The sequence below is a fragment of the Prinia subflava genome, chromosome 5 (assembly GCF_021018805.1).
Source record: "Prinia subflava isolate CZ2003 ecotype Zambia chromosome 5, Cam_Psub_1.2, whole genome shotgun sequence".
NCBI classification, from domain to species: Eukaryota; Metazoa; Chordata; class Aves; order Passeriformes; family Cisticolidae; genus Prinia; species Prinia subflava.
The window spans coordinates 60298721-60312729 of NC_086251.1; the positions used below are offsets into that span (position 1 = coordinate 60298721).

The 14009-nt window shown below is 53.2% G+C and overlaps 1 protein-coding gene across 1 annotated transcript; it reads right to left on the reverse strand.

Moving 5' to 3' along the window:
• Window positions 1-204: 204 nt before the first annotated feature.
• On the reverse strand, window positions 205-5875 carry LGALS3 (galectin 3). The gene is made up of 7 exons (XM_063399650.1): window positions 5795-5875; window positions 2628-2681; window positions 2485-2507; window positions 1684-2103; window positions 1452-1540; window positions 1038-1206; window positions 205-457 (listed from the first exon to the last, which is right to left on the reverse strand). Exons 3-7 carry the CDS (start codon window positions 2500-2502, stop codon window positions 302-304), a joined length of 852 nt encoding a protein of 283 aa, XP_063255720.1. The 5' UTR covers window positions 2503-2507; window positions 2628-2681; window positions 5795-5875; the 3' UTR covers window positions 205-301.
• Between the last annotated feature and the right edge of the window lie 8134 nt (window positions 5876-14009).

A 14009-nucleotide genomic window follows, 5' to 3' on the forward strand; every position in this document is an offset into this window, starting at 1 on the left:
CTGGTTTTCCCTGTGCTTCCTAGAGGATTGCTGCCCCTGTTCACAGCACCAGGGTCAGAATGCCACAGGCTGCTTTCCCAAGTTCCTCTCCACAGAAACCAAGCTCCTTGTTGCTGTCTCTACAGCAGGAATTCAGCTCCTTCCAAATCAGAACTCAGCTTGCCCCGAGGGTGTCCCGTCTTTTGAGATATTATGAAAACCAGATTTTACAGGTTACATGTTTTATTAGGTCACAGTGATCTGGTGAGAAGGCACTTGTGTCCCACCCCAGGAACAGCAGGGTTTTTCCAGATTTCCCCAGTTATATCATGGTGGGCACGACGCTGGTGAGGGCGATGTCCCCCCCGATGCACAGCTTGGTGACCTCGTTCAGCCTCTTCTCACGGAAGTTGTACTGCAGCAAGTGAGCGTCGTTCACGGCCACCTTGAAGTGATCTGCCTCACAGAGGACCTGCAGCTGCAGCAAAAACCCCGAGTCAGCCCCAAACCCAGCTGGATTTGTTCCAGAAGAAGTTTTAAGCCACAAGCTCGAGCAGGCTGGTGCTGATGGAGCTGGTGCAGCAGCTCAGCTGCAACACCAGTGACCTTTGCCTTCCCAAAACTCTCCTGTGCTCTCCCTCCTCCGTGTTTGAGCCCAGTTTCTGCCTCCTCACCCCTATGCCAGGCCCTCAATGCAACACTCCACAGTGTGAACCTCCTTTGCAGGAAAAAACACCTGGTGAAGAGCTGCCAGCGGGGAAAACATGTTACAGAAACCTGTCCGACCACTGTGCAGAACAGCAGTGTAAATAAGGAGGGTTTCATAATCCATGGGGATACCAGAGGGGGGAGAAGGTGTGCCCTGGGCAGCTGGAGCTGCAGGAGGGGTCAGAAGAGCGGGGCAGGGGCTGTAGGGACAGCCAGGGCAGCACACAGGGTGGCTGCCCCAGAAACACCCCCTGTGCAAAAGCATCAATGTCCTTACACAGATCTTGTTGCCCAAACCCTCTCAGTGCTTTTGGTGCCCTGAGACTGAGCTGGGATGGGTTTTCCAGTACCTTGAAGGGTTTTCCAGCTTCAAATGGGAACCTGGGAGCTGTCCTCTCCTCCTTCCCCCACGTGTTCTGGAACATGGAATTGCAGACAATGACTTTCTTGTGGTCTTCGTTGAAGCGGGGGTTGAAGTGGAAGGCAACGTCATTCCCTCTTTTGAAATCCAGTTGAAACCTACAAAAACAATCGTGGAATTGCTGCTTTTGCCCCAAAAGCCCTGGACTCTGTTACAGGGCTTCCCAAAAGCAGCAGAAAGAAAACCCCACAGACCCCGCTGGGCAACAGCAGGGCATTTACACATTTATTTAGTGTAATATCTGATGTTGCACCAGGCAGGTGTTATTCAGGAATGGAGAGCAAATTCCAGCCCCCCCTGCTCCACCCAGCAGTGCCCCATGGAATCCCCCCACCCCCGGTACCTGTCTGGGTTGGGGTTCACAGTGCCAGTGATGGTGATGAGCAGCCGAGGGACCAGTCCTGCCTGCAGGGGCAGCTCAAAGGGCACTTTCTGGGAGACAACAGCGATTTGGTGTCAGCAAAAATCATATCAAAAACCCAGTGCCACCCCTGGGGACAGCCAGCCTCACCCCCCTGCCGTGGCCAAATAAGCCCCTGAAGACACAGAGACCCCCACAGTGATGGAGCCATTACCAGTGCAGGGGTCGGTGCTCCCTGAGGAGCAGCTGGTCCTCCCTGTGGAGCAGTTGGCCCTCCCTGAGGAGCAGAAGGCCCAAATCCAGGGCTGCTGGATGGTTGTCCTGGGGCAGGGAAGGGCCCTGCTGGAGCTCCAGGGAATGCTCCAGGGGCTCCAGGGTATGCTCCAGGTCCTGCTGGTCCTCCAGGATAAGCTCCAGGTGCTCCAGGATAAGCTCCAGGATATGCCCCAGGTACTGCAGGGTAGACTCCTGCTCCTCCAGGACAGGTTCCTGGTGCTCCAGGGTAGGCTCCTGGTGCTCCAGGATACCCTGGGAATGCGCCAGGAGCTGCTGGTTGGTTCCCCCAGGAGGGCCAGCCCTGGCCTGGGGGGGCACAGGGGGCTGGGTTGTTGCTGTTGGCCAAGGCATCAGATAGCTGGGGACAGAGGAGAGGACAGGGGTCAGGTGGGGAAGATTCCTCCTGGGGTCACACTGGGCTCTCCAAAGGCCAGCTCTGGTATCCTGCAGCATGGCTGAGGGCAAGAGCTCAACTCTCCCCTGGCTTTTCCAGAAAACCAGTGACTGCTGGTGTAACTGGAGAGGGTTTGGGGATTTACACAGGTTAGCAAGGATCCCTTCCCTTCCCTTCCCTTCCCTTCCCTTCCCTTCCCTTCCCTTCCCTTCCCTTCCCTTCCCTTCCCTTCCCTTCCCTTCCCTTCCCTTCCCTTCCCTTCCCTTCCCTTCCCTTCCCTATCCCCATCCCCATCCCCATCCCCATCCCCATCCCCCACAGTTTTTTAAAGAAATCCATACTTACAGAGAAACCGTCTGACATTTTTCCTAAAAAACAAAATACAAAAGGAAGCGTCAGTCATTTTTAACCTGCCCCATCCAAAAACCAGAGACTTTTTGAGGGGAGTTTAAGTTTAAAGTGGCAATTGCTGAGTTCTCATCACATACCTGCCCAGCAGAGCCAACAGCTCCGGTGCCAAAGGACAAATCCTGGTCCAACACCTGCGGGATAACCGGGAGTCACTGCCGGGAGCAGCCTGAGCTCCGGGGTGAACCCAGCCCTGACACCCTCCGGATGAAATCCATCACAACACTCCCAGTGTTATTCACTTCCCCAGCCCTGAGGCACCATCCAGGAAAGGATTTCCATTTAAAAAAATAAAAATAAAAACCCAAACGGGATCCCCAGGGGGAGAGCACAAACAGCATCGAGCAGGAGCTGCGTGGGAGCCGCAAACGCAGCACAGCACATGGGGGACACGTGCTGTGACACACCAGATGGGGACAGGAGGGTGGCAGCCACCGATGCAGGTCCCCTTTCTCCTCCCATGCATCCACGGGTGTCCCGTTCCTGCCGGAGGGAGGGACACGGTGGCCCCGGGCCAGCAGATAAAAGCTGCTTTGCAAGTCTGGAGAGCCCACACCAGGCCTGGCAGAGCACACACCTGCCTGTGCACAGGAATAGCCTGGGCTGGGTTCCTCCCATCAAAGGGAGCATTCACAAGAGGAGGAAAAAGGAAGAGCCAAAAACGGGAAAAGGAAAATTCCAAATTTAAAATGGAGAAGGCAAATTCTCTTTGAAAGAAATGTTTGGTTGCACAAAGCTGGCAGGAGGTGTGGCTGCCCTGCCTCAGGAACAACAAACCCCACATTCCACGACCAGCAAACCCCTTCTCCCCTGCAAAACACTCATTCTGCCGAGCCCACGGGGTTTTTAAGGCAGCCCGGAGGGTTTGAGCAGCCTGGATCTCCCAAAGTGTTTTTTGCCCTCTGGGTTCTTTTTCAAGCCCTTGGCTTTGCCATTATCCTGGCAGGCAGAGCCAGGAGTGCTCACAGAGCCCGGACCCAGCCAGGTCGGGTTTGCTCCGTGGCTTGTGCTGCTCCTGGGATCCTGCACCATCCCTTTTCCCTGGAATACCTCAGGGAGCAGCAGTTCTGTTCCCTTAGGCCCCGTGGGACAGGGTGGCCAGAGCCTCGCAGGTCTGGGGACAGGTCTGGACAGTTTGGAGTCTGTAACCAAAATCCCCAAACCCACTGATCCTCTGGCACCAAAATCCCCAAACCCACCAATCCTCTGGCACCAAAATCCCCAAACCCACCAATCCTCTGGCACCAAAATCCCCAAACCCACCGAACCTCTGGCACCAAAATCCCCAAACCCACTGATCCTCTGGCACCAAAATCCCCAAACCCACCGACCCTCTGGCACCAAAATCCCCAAACCCACCAATCCTCTGGCACCAAAATCCCCAAACCCACCGAACCTCTGGCACCAAAATCCCCAAACCCACCAAACCTCTGGCACCAGAATCCCCAAACCCACCGAACCTCTGGCACCAAAATCCTCAAACCCACTGATCCTCTGGCACCAAAGGGTGCAGCCAGGCCTGGAGCCCGGTGTCACCTTCTCTCTGTCACTGCAGTGTCACTCTTGGGGCTCTCTGGAAATGCCCCTCTGGGTTATTTGCCTGCTGCCATGGGAAGGGGTTTTCTCCCTCCTTCTCCAGCTGTGCCCCAGTGATGGATTGCAGAAAGTCACAGCATCACTGAGGCTGGAAAAGCCCTCTAAAACCACCGAGTCCCACCATTCCCGCAGCACTGTGTGCCCAGGTGCCACAGGGCTTTTAAATCCCTCCAGGGATGGGGACTCCACCACTGCCCTGGGCAGCTGTGCCAGGGCTGGACAAACCCTTCCATGAAGGAATTTTCCCTAATATCCAGTTAAACCTCCTCTGTTACAACTTGAGGCCGTTCCCTCTCCTCCTGTCCCTGTTTCTGGGAGCAGAGCCCCACCCCCCGGCTGTCCCCTCCTGTCAGGAGCTCTGCAGAGCCACAAGGTCCCCCTGAGCCTCCTTTTCTCCAGGCTGAGCCCCTTTCCAGCTCCCTCAGCCGCTCCTCATGGAGTCCTTGAGCTCTGATTTCCAACAGCGTTTGGGCAGCTGAGCCTGAACTCACCTGAGCTCCCCCTGCCCCGGCAGGGGATCAGCTGCAGGGAACACCCCAGAGCTGACCCCGAACATCCCCTGTGCTCACACCAAGTGGAAAAACCCCTTCTTTTTGGGAAAGAAACGCCAGTTCTCTCCCCTTGGGTGCTATCCCTGCAGCTGCTCCCGCTGGGTGTTCCAGCCTCCCCTGCAGCCACCCTCACTTCCACCTCCCACCCCGCAAGGATTTTGCGGCACGGGCGGGGCTTTCCAGCACCCCAGGAGCTGCAAACACCCTTGGAGCTCCTCCACAGTCCCCACCCCACCATTATCCCTAAAACCAGCCGGGGCTTTCCGCGGGAGCTCACGCGTGTCCCACCTCGCCCTGGCAGGGGACGAGCGCACCCCAACCCCTCCCTTTTCAAGGCTCCCTGTGCCCCATCCCCCTGTTCCCCCCTGGTCCCCCTTGTTCCCCCTGCTCCCCCTTGTTCCCCCTGTTCCCCCTTTTCCCCCTGTTCCCCCTGTTCCCCCTGCTCCCCCTGTTCCCCCTGTTCCCCCTTTCCCCCCTGCTCCCTCTGTTCCCCCTTTTCCCCCTTGTTCCTCCTGTTCCCCCTGTTCCCCCTGTTCCCCCTGTTCCCCCTGCTCCCCCTTTCCCCCCTGCTCCTCCTGTTCCCCCTTTCCCCCCTGCTCCCCCTGTTCCCCCTTTCACCCCTGCTCCCTCTGTTCCCCCTTTTCCCCCTTGTTCCTCCTGTTCCCCCTGTTCCCCCCTTTTCCCCCTGTTCCCCCTGTTCCCCCTGTTCCCCCTGTTCCCCCTGCTCCCCCTGTTCCCCCTGTTCCCCCTTTCCCCCCTGCTCCCTCTGTTCCCCCTTTTTCCCCTTTTTCCCCTTGTTCCCCCTGTTCCCCCTGTTCCCCCTGTTCCCCCTGCTCCCCCTTTCCCCCCCTGCTCCTCCTGTTCCCCCTTTCCCCCCTGCTCCCCCTGTTCCCCCTTTCACCCCTGCTCCCTCTGTTCCCCCTTTTCCCCCTTGTTCCTCCTGTTCCCCCTGTTCCCCCCCTTTTCCCCCTGTTCCCCCTGTTCCCCCTGTTCCCCCTTTCCCCCCTGCTCCCTCTGTTCCCCCTTTTTCCCCTTGTTCCTCCTGTTCCCCCTGTTCCCCCCTTTTCCCCCCGTTCCCCGCGGGAGCCGCATCCCCTCACCTGCTCCGCGCCGCTCTGGGCTCCGGCACCGGCGCACGGCGGGACCCGCCCGGGGGTGGGGACGGGGCGGTGCCGGGGACACCCGTGACAGCAGCAGAGCAGCGACGGATTTCCCCTTCTCGGCGCTGACATCACCAGCGGGGGATGATGGCAGAGAAGAATTTATTTTCCTGCCGGTTTGTGCCTTCCCCGCACGGCGTTCCCGCTCCCCTGCCAGATGTGCCCCTTGCCAGATGTGCCCCTTGCCAGATGTGCCCCTTGCCAGATGTGCCCCTTGCCAGATGTTTGCCCCTGGCTCTCACGGCTCCATCCCCCAGCTTTAGTGCAGCTCGGTAAAACACCGATTGGCTTTTAAACTCTGAACGCTTTCTCCTTCACCCCCTAAAAAATAGAAGCCAAAAAAGCTTTGCTTTCACCCGGTGCAGCAAGGCCGGCAGAGGATGGGCGCTGGGAAGCTGCTCCAGGCAGCTGGAATCTCAACAGACTTATTTATTTATTTGAGGTTGAGGGTGAATCATCTCTGGTTTGCTCCAGGGGCTTAAAGCAATGGAAAAGAACAAGATGGTTTTGTGCTGAAATCCTGATCTGGGGCACAGCAGTGCTGGGAGAAGGGAAAGGGGAGGAAAGAAATGAAGGGAAATGGGATGGAATGGGATGGGATGGGATGGAATGGAATGGGATGGGATGGGATGGAATGGAATGGGATGGAATGGAATGGAATGGAATGGAATGGAATGGAATGGAATGGAATGGAATGGAATGGAATGGAATGGGATGGGATGGGATGGGATGGCATGGAATGGAATGGAATGGGATGGAATGGGATGGAATGGAATGGAATGGGATGGAATGGAATGGAATGGAATGGAATGGAATGGAATGGAATGGAATGGAATGGAATGGAATGGGATGGGATGGGATGGGATGGAATGGGATGGGATGGGATGGGATGGGATGGGGATGGGATGGGATGGGATGGGATGGGATGGGATGGGATGGGATGGGATGGGATGGAATGGAATGGAATGGAATGGAATAGAATGGAATGGAATGGAATGGAATGGAATGGAATGGAATGGAATGGGATGGGATGGGATGGGATGGGATGGGATGGAATGGGATGGAATGGGATGGAATGGAATGGGATGGGATGGAATGGGATGGAATGGAATGGAATGGGATGGAATGGAATGGAATGGAATGGAATGGAATGGAATGGAATGGAATGGAATGGAATGGAATGGAATGGAGTGGAGTGGAATGGAATGGAATGGAATGGAATGGAATGGAATGGAATGGAATGGAATGGAATGGAATGGGATTGAGTGGAATAGATTAGAATCAAACAGAACAGAGGACTCCAGTTGGAAGACACCCACAATGACAATCTAATCCACCTCCCTGACCAATTCAGGGCTGACCAAAGGTTATTAAGGCACCCACCCTCTAATTGGTGTCATTATAGACATAAAGCTGCTTCTTTCAGGCAGCAGCTGAGCTCAAGGGCTCAGCTGATACTGCAGCTGATATCCAAAAAAAAAAAAAAAGGTAAAAATCTGTTGACTTTGGCTATGATTAATTTTAATATGAATTCCTCTGGTTCAACTCTGCTCATCTAAAAGATTTAGCTCAAAAGAGGGCAGCCTCTTCTCCATCGAAGTTCCAGCCTGGGTTTTACCATCCTTCAGCCTCATGTAATATTTGTCACAGGGATTCAGACCAAACCTGAGGGTGTAAAAATGCCAAGGATGCCCGTAGGAGTGGCCAGGAGTTAAGTATTCCAGGGAAATATATATATTATACTTAACATATACTAAGTAATAGATATTAAGTATATTAGGACACAAGAAATGCACTTAATTAGGGAGTGCTGCTTCACTTGCCTCTCACAGCACCCAGCCCAGGGTAAACAGACACTGCAATACCTTTGGAGGTGTTTTAGGGCAAAGGCACCTGGAGAGGATTCAAGGCAGTAAAGCTGAAGGATCCCTGATCCACATCATGAGGAGCTGCAGCTTCCCCAGCCTGGAACACACACCAGGCTGCACGGATTCCTCAGTGCACAGGTTTGTCCCTTCCTCCCTAAGATCCCTCAAGAGGTCTTTGTGAAAAAAGATTTTCATGGAAAATGTGTACTGCTGTTTTCAGGATTTTACTGAAAGGCTTCAAACATCACCCAAAAAAGTTTGCCTGTTTTTTTTTTTTTTTTTTTTTTTTTCCTGTTCCAATGCCATAAGGTTTGTACTTTCAGTTATGCAACATGATGTTAAAGAAAAATATTTGACCAAAAGTCAGCAAATACAGAAATCAAAACCAGATCTAATGAATTCCTTCATTTAAATAAACCAAGCTGCAGCAAGGACGATGAGTGAGGTTGGATGGGGCTTGGAGCAACGTGATCTGGTGGAAGGTGTCCCTGCCCATGGCAGGAGTGGAATGAAATGATTTTTAAGCCCCTTCCAAGCCAAACCATTCTGTGATTCCATGATTCAGCACCCCTGGGGTGGGTGCTGGAGCCCTTTGCACACAGAGCCAGCGATGCTGCTCCTCGTGAGTCACCCCGTGGTGACTCACAGGACGCCGAGGTGGGGCCACTGAGCTTCACAGTTTTGCCTCCTGGGATGCAGGGCAGTGAAAGGTTGGTTTATTGCCAGGAGTCAGCAGAGCAGGGCTGGAATGCCTCGGCCTTGAGGGAGATTTGAGGCACAGATCTCCTCACTCACAGCGTTGTGATGCCCAGCCGTGCAATCCTGGCTCTTCCAGAATGGGTAAAGGATTAGTCATGCCTCAAAAATCGATATATTCTGTGGGTTTGAATTCTTTTAGGCACTCCCAAGTATCTTGTTTGCTTTAGAGAACCCTCAGTGTAAACCCAAACCCTCCTTGGCACCATGGATTATTTAAAGCCCCAAACTGCAGGCCCAGGGGGTGGGAGATGGAGGGCACAGGGAGGTGGATCAGGCTGAGATCACCCCATTCCTTGGGGATGTGCTCTCAACTTGCCCTTCACTGCAGCCAAACACTCTAAGCATGAGTTACTTTCCCCATTTTAGAATTCCCAGCATTTCTCCAGTGGCAAGAGCCAGGTGATATCTAACAGTGGCTGGGTTTGGCTGGGGGAGGCTGATGCTCTTCACTGCAGCTGGTACAGGGAACTGATCTGCAACACAGAATTGATCTCTACAAGTTAAATGACTTTAAAGCAGTAATTTCAAACTGCTAAATGGTAAATAATAAACAGAAAGCCACTCCTGTCTTCCTGATGGTAAATTAATGTGGAGGAAACCAGCCTAGAGGGCAAGAAGCTCCATGGCATGAGAGATGTGCTTCCCCTCCCAGAGCAGAGCAGCCCACATCCACGTGAGCCCTGCCTTGTGATTTCTGTGGCCTGACATGTGTGGGACTGGCAGCACCCACAGTGTGCAATGTTTGGGCTGCGGATCTGCCACGGGGGCCGTGCCTGGCACCAGCCCAGAGTGCTGAATCCAGCCTCCATCCCTGCCTCCATCCCTGTCTCCATCCCTGCCTCCATCCCTGCCTCCATCCCTGCCTCCATCCCTGCCTCCATCCCTGCCTCCTCCCTGTGCACCCTCCCAGCCCGGGGAGCAGCCACAGCATCGCCTCCTTTCCCAGGGCTGGGGAGGAGGAGCCTTTGTGGAGCCCCTGCTGCTCCTCCCCGAGTGTCACCGCAGCTCCAGCCCCACCTTCAGTGGCTGAGGGCTTCCAGCTCTCCTCGGCCACAGAAAAGGGCACCACGGCAAAATCAGGCAGCAGGAATCTCCTCTGTGACCAGCCACACTCGAGCAGTATCCTCCTAGGATTTCTGAGAGCAGGGACTGCAGAGCCCCCTCCTCCTCCTCCTCCTTCTCCTCCTCCTCTTCATGCTGCCTTTTTGGGGACTTGGTTCCTTCCAGAGCTTCCTTGGCTGCATCTCCTCCTCCCCAAACATCACCTGGCCCCAGCACTGGGGAAAAGTTCTGTGAGAGGAAGGCTGAGAACTCCAGCAACTCCAGTCTGATGGCAAAGAGAGGAAAATCAGTGGATGAGGAGCACCACCCCTGCTGCTGACATGAACCCTCATGTGTACCAGCAAGTGTGGACTTGCTGTCCTTATCCTCCTTTTATTCTGTTTATAAAGCAGCAAAGCAGAACTCCTGCCTTTGGAGCCTCCTCCTCCTCCTGGAAAACAAAAGCGCAGCTCAGCCAGTCCCCTCCTGCTCTGGCAGCACCAGGAGAACTGCAAGCCCACCCCAAAAAGCTTCACCCAGCTTCTCATGCTGAGGCTGTAGACGAGCAAAACCCTGCTGAGGCTTGAAGATTTTCTGTTATTAAAGATGAGGAAACGAGGAGCACTTTGAGCCTGACGTGCAGATGTGAGCACAAGCTGCTTTTCAAGTGTTAAATGAGTCCTGTAGCAGTTTGTGCCAATGAAGATTTACAGAAGTCCTCAAACTCCCCCTGGCTTTGAACTCTACAGAAATTCCATCCTCCTCTGCAGCCTGGGGCCTAGGGGCCCTTATGGAGCATCCTTCGTGCAAATATTATCAAATAACTGCAGGAGAAATGCCTACAGTGACCCTGAATTCTGGTGCAGATGGGGCCAAAGACCCCCCTGGCTCGTTGCCATCAAACCCCAGGACTTCGGTGCTCTCCTTGCCCACCCTCTGTGCCTGCCCAGCCAGCCCCTCCAGAAACTACTCCAGCCTAAAAAGCAGAGAGGAACAGAGAGGAAGGGATTGAATCAGTTCATGGCAACCCTCACCTAGGGCAGGGAGAATCCCTTGTCTCTGGGAGAGCTGCTCCACAAGGAGAGCAAAATCCTTGTGGGACACCACACTGAGCACACGGGGTTGGAACAAACACAAAGGAAAAAGAAAGGCAGGACAGCTCAGCCTCACCCAGCAGAAAGCTGCAGCACCAAGTACTCTGAAGAGTTTTAATAATATAGAGTTGAAACAGCAGTACCAACCACCCTGAAGAGTTTAAAATTACTTTATTACCCAGCAATCACAGAATCTTTGAGGTTGGGAAACACCTTTAGGATGATCAAACCCAACCTCAACGGGTGGGTTTTGCCATATCTCAGGAAACCAGAGGAGAGGGAAAGGGAAGAGTTTTGGAGGAGTCCTTTTCCTTCTTTCCTGCACTAAATTTTTTGCAGAGTACAGAAATTCATTCTGTGACAGAGCCTTACACTAAGCAGGGCTCAGATTTAAACCTCCTGCAGCAGCCAGAGCTCAGGCTCTGCAATGTCTGTGCAAAGGTGCAGGTTTTGACCACCTCTCCCAGCAGCACCGTATGTCACTAAAATGTTCTTTTTGCCATTTTTAAATCAAGTTCAGCGTTAAAAATAATAAATAGCAGACACAGCTGCCTCTCCTAGAGGCTTTCAGGGCAGGTGGAGCAGCAGCAGAGCCCTCTGGTGATGAGCAGGATGGTGGAGGGGCAGCCTCCAGCACCCAGAGCAAAATGCAGAGGAACCACATTGTGCTTTACTTTTACTCAACACTCAAAAACTCATTTTTCCAGCATCTTATATATTTTTTTTTACCCACTCTGAGCAGTTTTTGCTTGATGTAGCTCCACTCCCACTCTCCGTTCAGCAGCTCCTTACCCTGAAAGCCAGGACAGAGCCCCAGGAGAGGAGCATCAAGACAAGGATGGTGACAGTGGCAGCACAGAGCCATGAATGTGGTCATCCCAGTATTCCAGGTTTATGTGGTGTTGCTTTCTGAGGGGAAAACAGGAGGGAATCCAGGCAGAAATGCAGAAATGAAAGCCTGGTGTGGCAGCTGATGAGACTTTGAAGTGCCTCAATTAAAAAACTTTCAAGATAAACAGCTGTCTCCTTGAGGAGTGTCAGCAAACAGAGCCTGGCATGCAGTGAGAGCAGCACCAGGGTATTAAAGCAGTAATTTTCCCCACTTTAGGTGAACTTAAACTGTGATATTCTGTCACCTTCTCTTTGCTGGAGTGTTGCCTGTAACTAAAGGGAATACAGGCAGATTGGAAACAACCCCTCTGAATCATTTCTGTCACACAAAGCACTGGAATGTAAAGATTTCACATTGTGCAACTTGAGCACGTTCCTTTGAAAAGGCACCACAGCACAGGGTTACTGTTCATTATCCTTTAACAGCTCAGACAAGTGGAGTATCCTGACAAAATGCCTTTGTCAGCACACACTTGTGGGGTTCTCACCACGGATCTACCCCAGGACAACACTGCACTCATGAGCCAGAGGTGTCATAGAATATCCTGAGTGGGGAGGGACTCACAGGGATCATCCAGCCCAGCCCCTGTCCCTGCACAGACTCCCAACAATCCCACCCTGGGCATCCCTGGCAGCGTTGTCCAAACACTCCTGGAGCTCTGGCAGCCTTGGGAATGTCACCATTCCCTGGGGAGCCAGTGCCCAGCACCCTTTTGGGGAACAACCTTTTCCTAATATCCAACCTAAACCTCCCCTGCCACAGCTTCATGCCATTCCCCATTCATGCCAAGCCCAGGAATTCACAAATGAAATCCAGTGTCTTTTGTCATCTTCTGAATTTAGTTCAAGAATGGATAAATTTGCTTTTAACCAGGCATAAAACAGCATAAAACTTTCTAAGAGTGATGAGTGATTCTGGTGGGAAGGGACACTCTTCCTAGTCCTCACTTGGAATGAAACTGAGCTGATGCAGGAGTTCAGGGATTAATTGCTACGAGCATTCCCTCTCCTAATCACAAGAAAATGAATGTGCAAGAGCAGGTAAGATCTTGTGCACACAGCAGGAGGAGGACCTGAACTGAAACCAGAGGTGTGTCAAGGGCTGCTCAGCACAGCCCTTCCCTGTCTTGTCATGGGAAAGTTGGGGAGAGGAGGAACACAGGCACTGTGATTTTATCTCCCTGTCTCTCATTTAACAGGGAGGGTTCACTTTGGAAAGTGATAACAGGGAGCAGGACTGTTCCTACTGCTACACTGAACAACCCCTCGTCATTTATCTGGGTGTAACTCATCATAGCTCATGATACAAAGTCCCATTGTCATCAAATAGGACCTGACCAACCAGCAACCTCTGAAACAAAAGTATCACACAACCCCAGAAGGGTTTGGGTTGGAAGAGACCTTAAAGATGATCCAATTCCACCCTCCTGCCATGAGCAGGGACACCTGCCACGATCCGAGGCTGCTCCAAGCCCCACCCAACAAGCCTTGGACAATTCCAGAGATGGGGCAGCCACAGCTTCCGTGGGCAACCTGCTTCCAACAAACCTGAGAGATTCTGTAGGCAAGAGTGACTAAAAATGTATTTCCTCATTGTTATCAGCTGGCATTTTTAGTTAACTCCTTCCACTGACCTGTGAGAGCAGAGGAAAAATTAGAGTAGCTCAGCCCACTACATCAACCTTGGAAATGGGAAAATTGGGCCAACAGGAAGCGAAATAGGGGAAGCACCATCCCTCTCCAGCCCATAGCCCAGCAGCAGCACAGGCACGCAGGGAGGGTGGCTGTGGATGCAGAGCTCACTCCCTGCATGGCACAGACTCCTACAACACCCACCCATGGGCACTCCAGGTCCAAATGCCCTTGGGACACTCCAGCAGCTGTCTCTGGGACAGGCACGCTCCGGGGTGTGACACTGGGAGTTATCCCTGCTGCGTGGATGCATTGATTGGGAGCTCTGTGTGAAATCTGAAAGTTTCACTTTCCAGCTGACACAGACACCAGGGCCTGGTGAGCAGTGGCTGTTTGTGTGTATGGGATGGTCTCTAACAACTGGAATTCTGAGCTTAAGAAACAGGGCAGGGAATATTAATAAAAATATGCATGGGACTTTCCATCCTCCCAAAGATGCTGAAGGGCTCTGGCTGCTCTGAGGCTCAGGACACGCAGGGGTCCCTGCCCATGGCAGGGCTGGAATGAGGTGGTTTTGAAGGCCCCTTCCCACCCAAACCACTCAGGGATCACCTTCTCTCTCCTGGGGCAGCCTGGGCTGGCTGGGCAGTGAATCCACTGCTGCCTGGCCCAGCAGTGGATCTGGACTCGCCCACAGGAGTTTGGGCACCTGCCCTGGCAGGAGTGGGGCAGAACTGACACATCCACAGCGTGGATGAACCAAGCACTGACCACTTTGCCAGACCCCTGGGACAGCTTTCACTCCTAATTATATAAAAAATATCACTTAGAACCACTGAACACTTCAGGCTGGAGAAGACCTCTAAGATC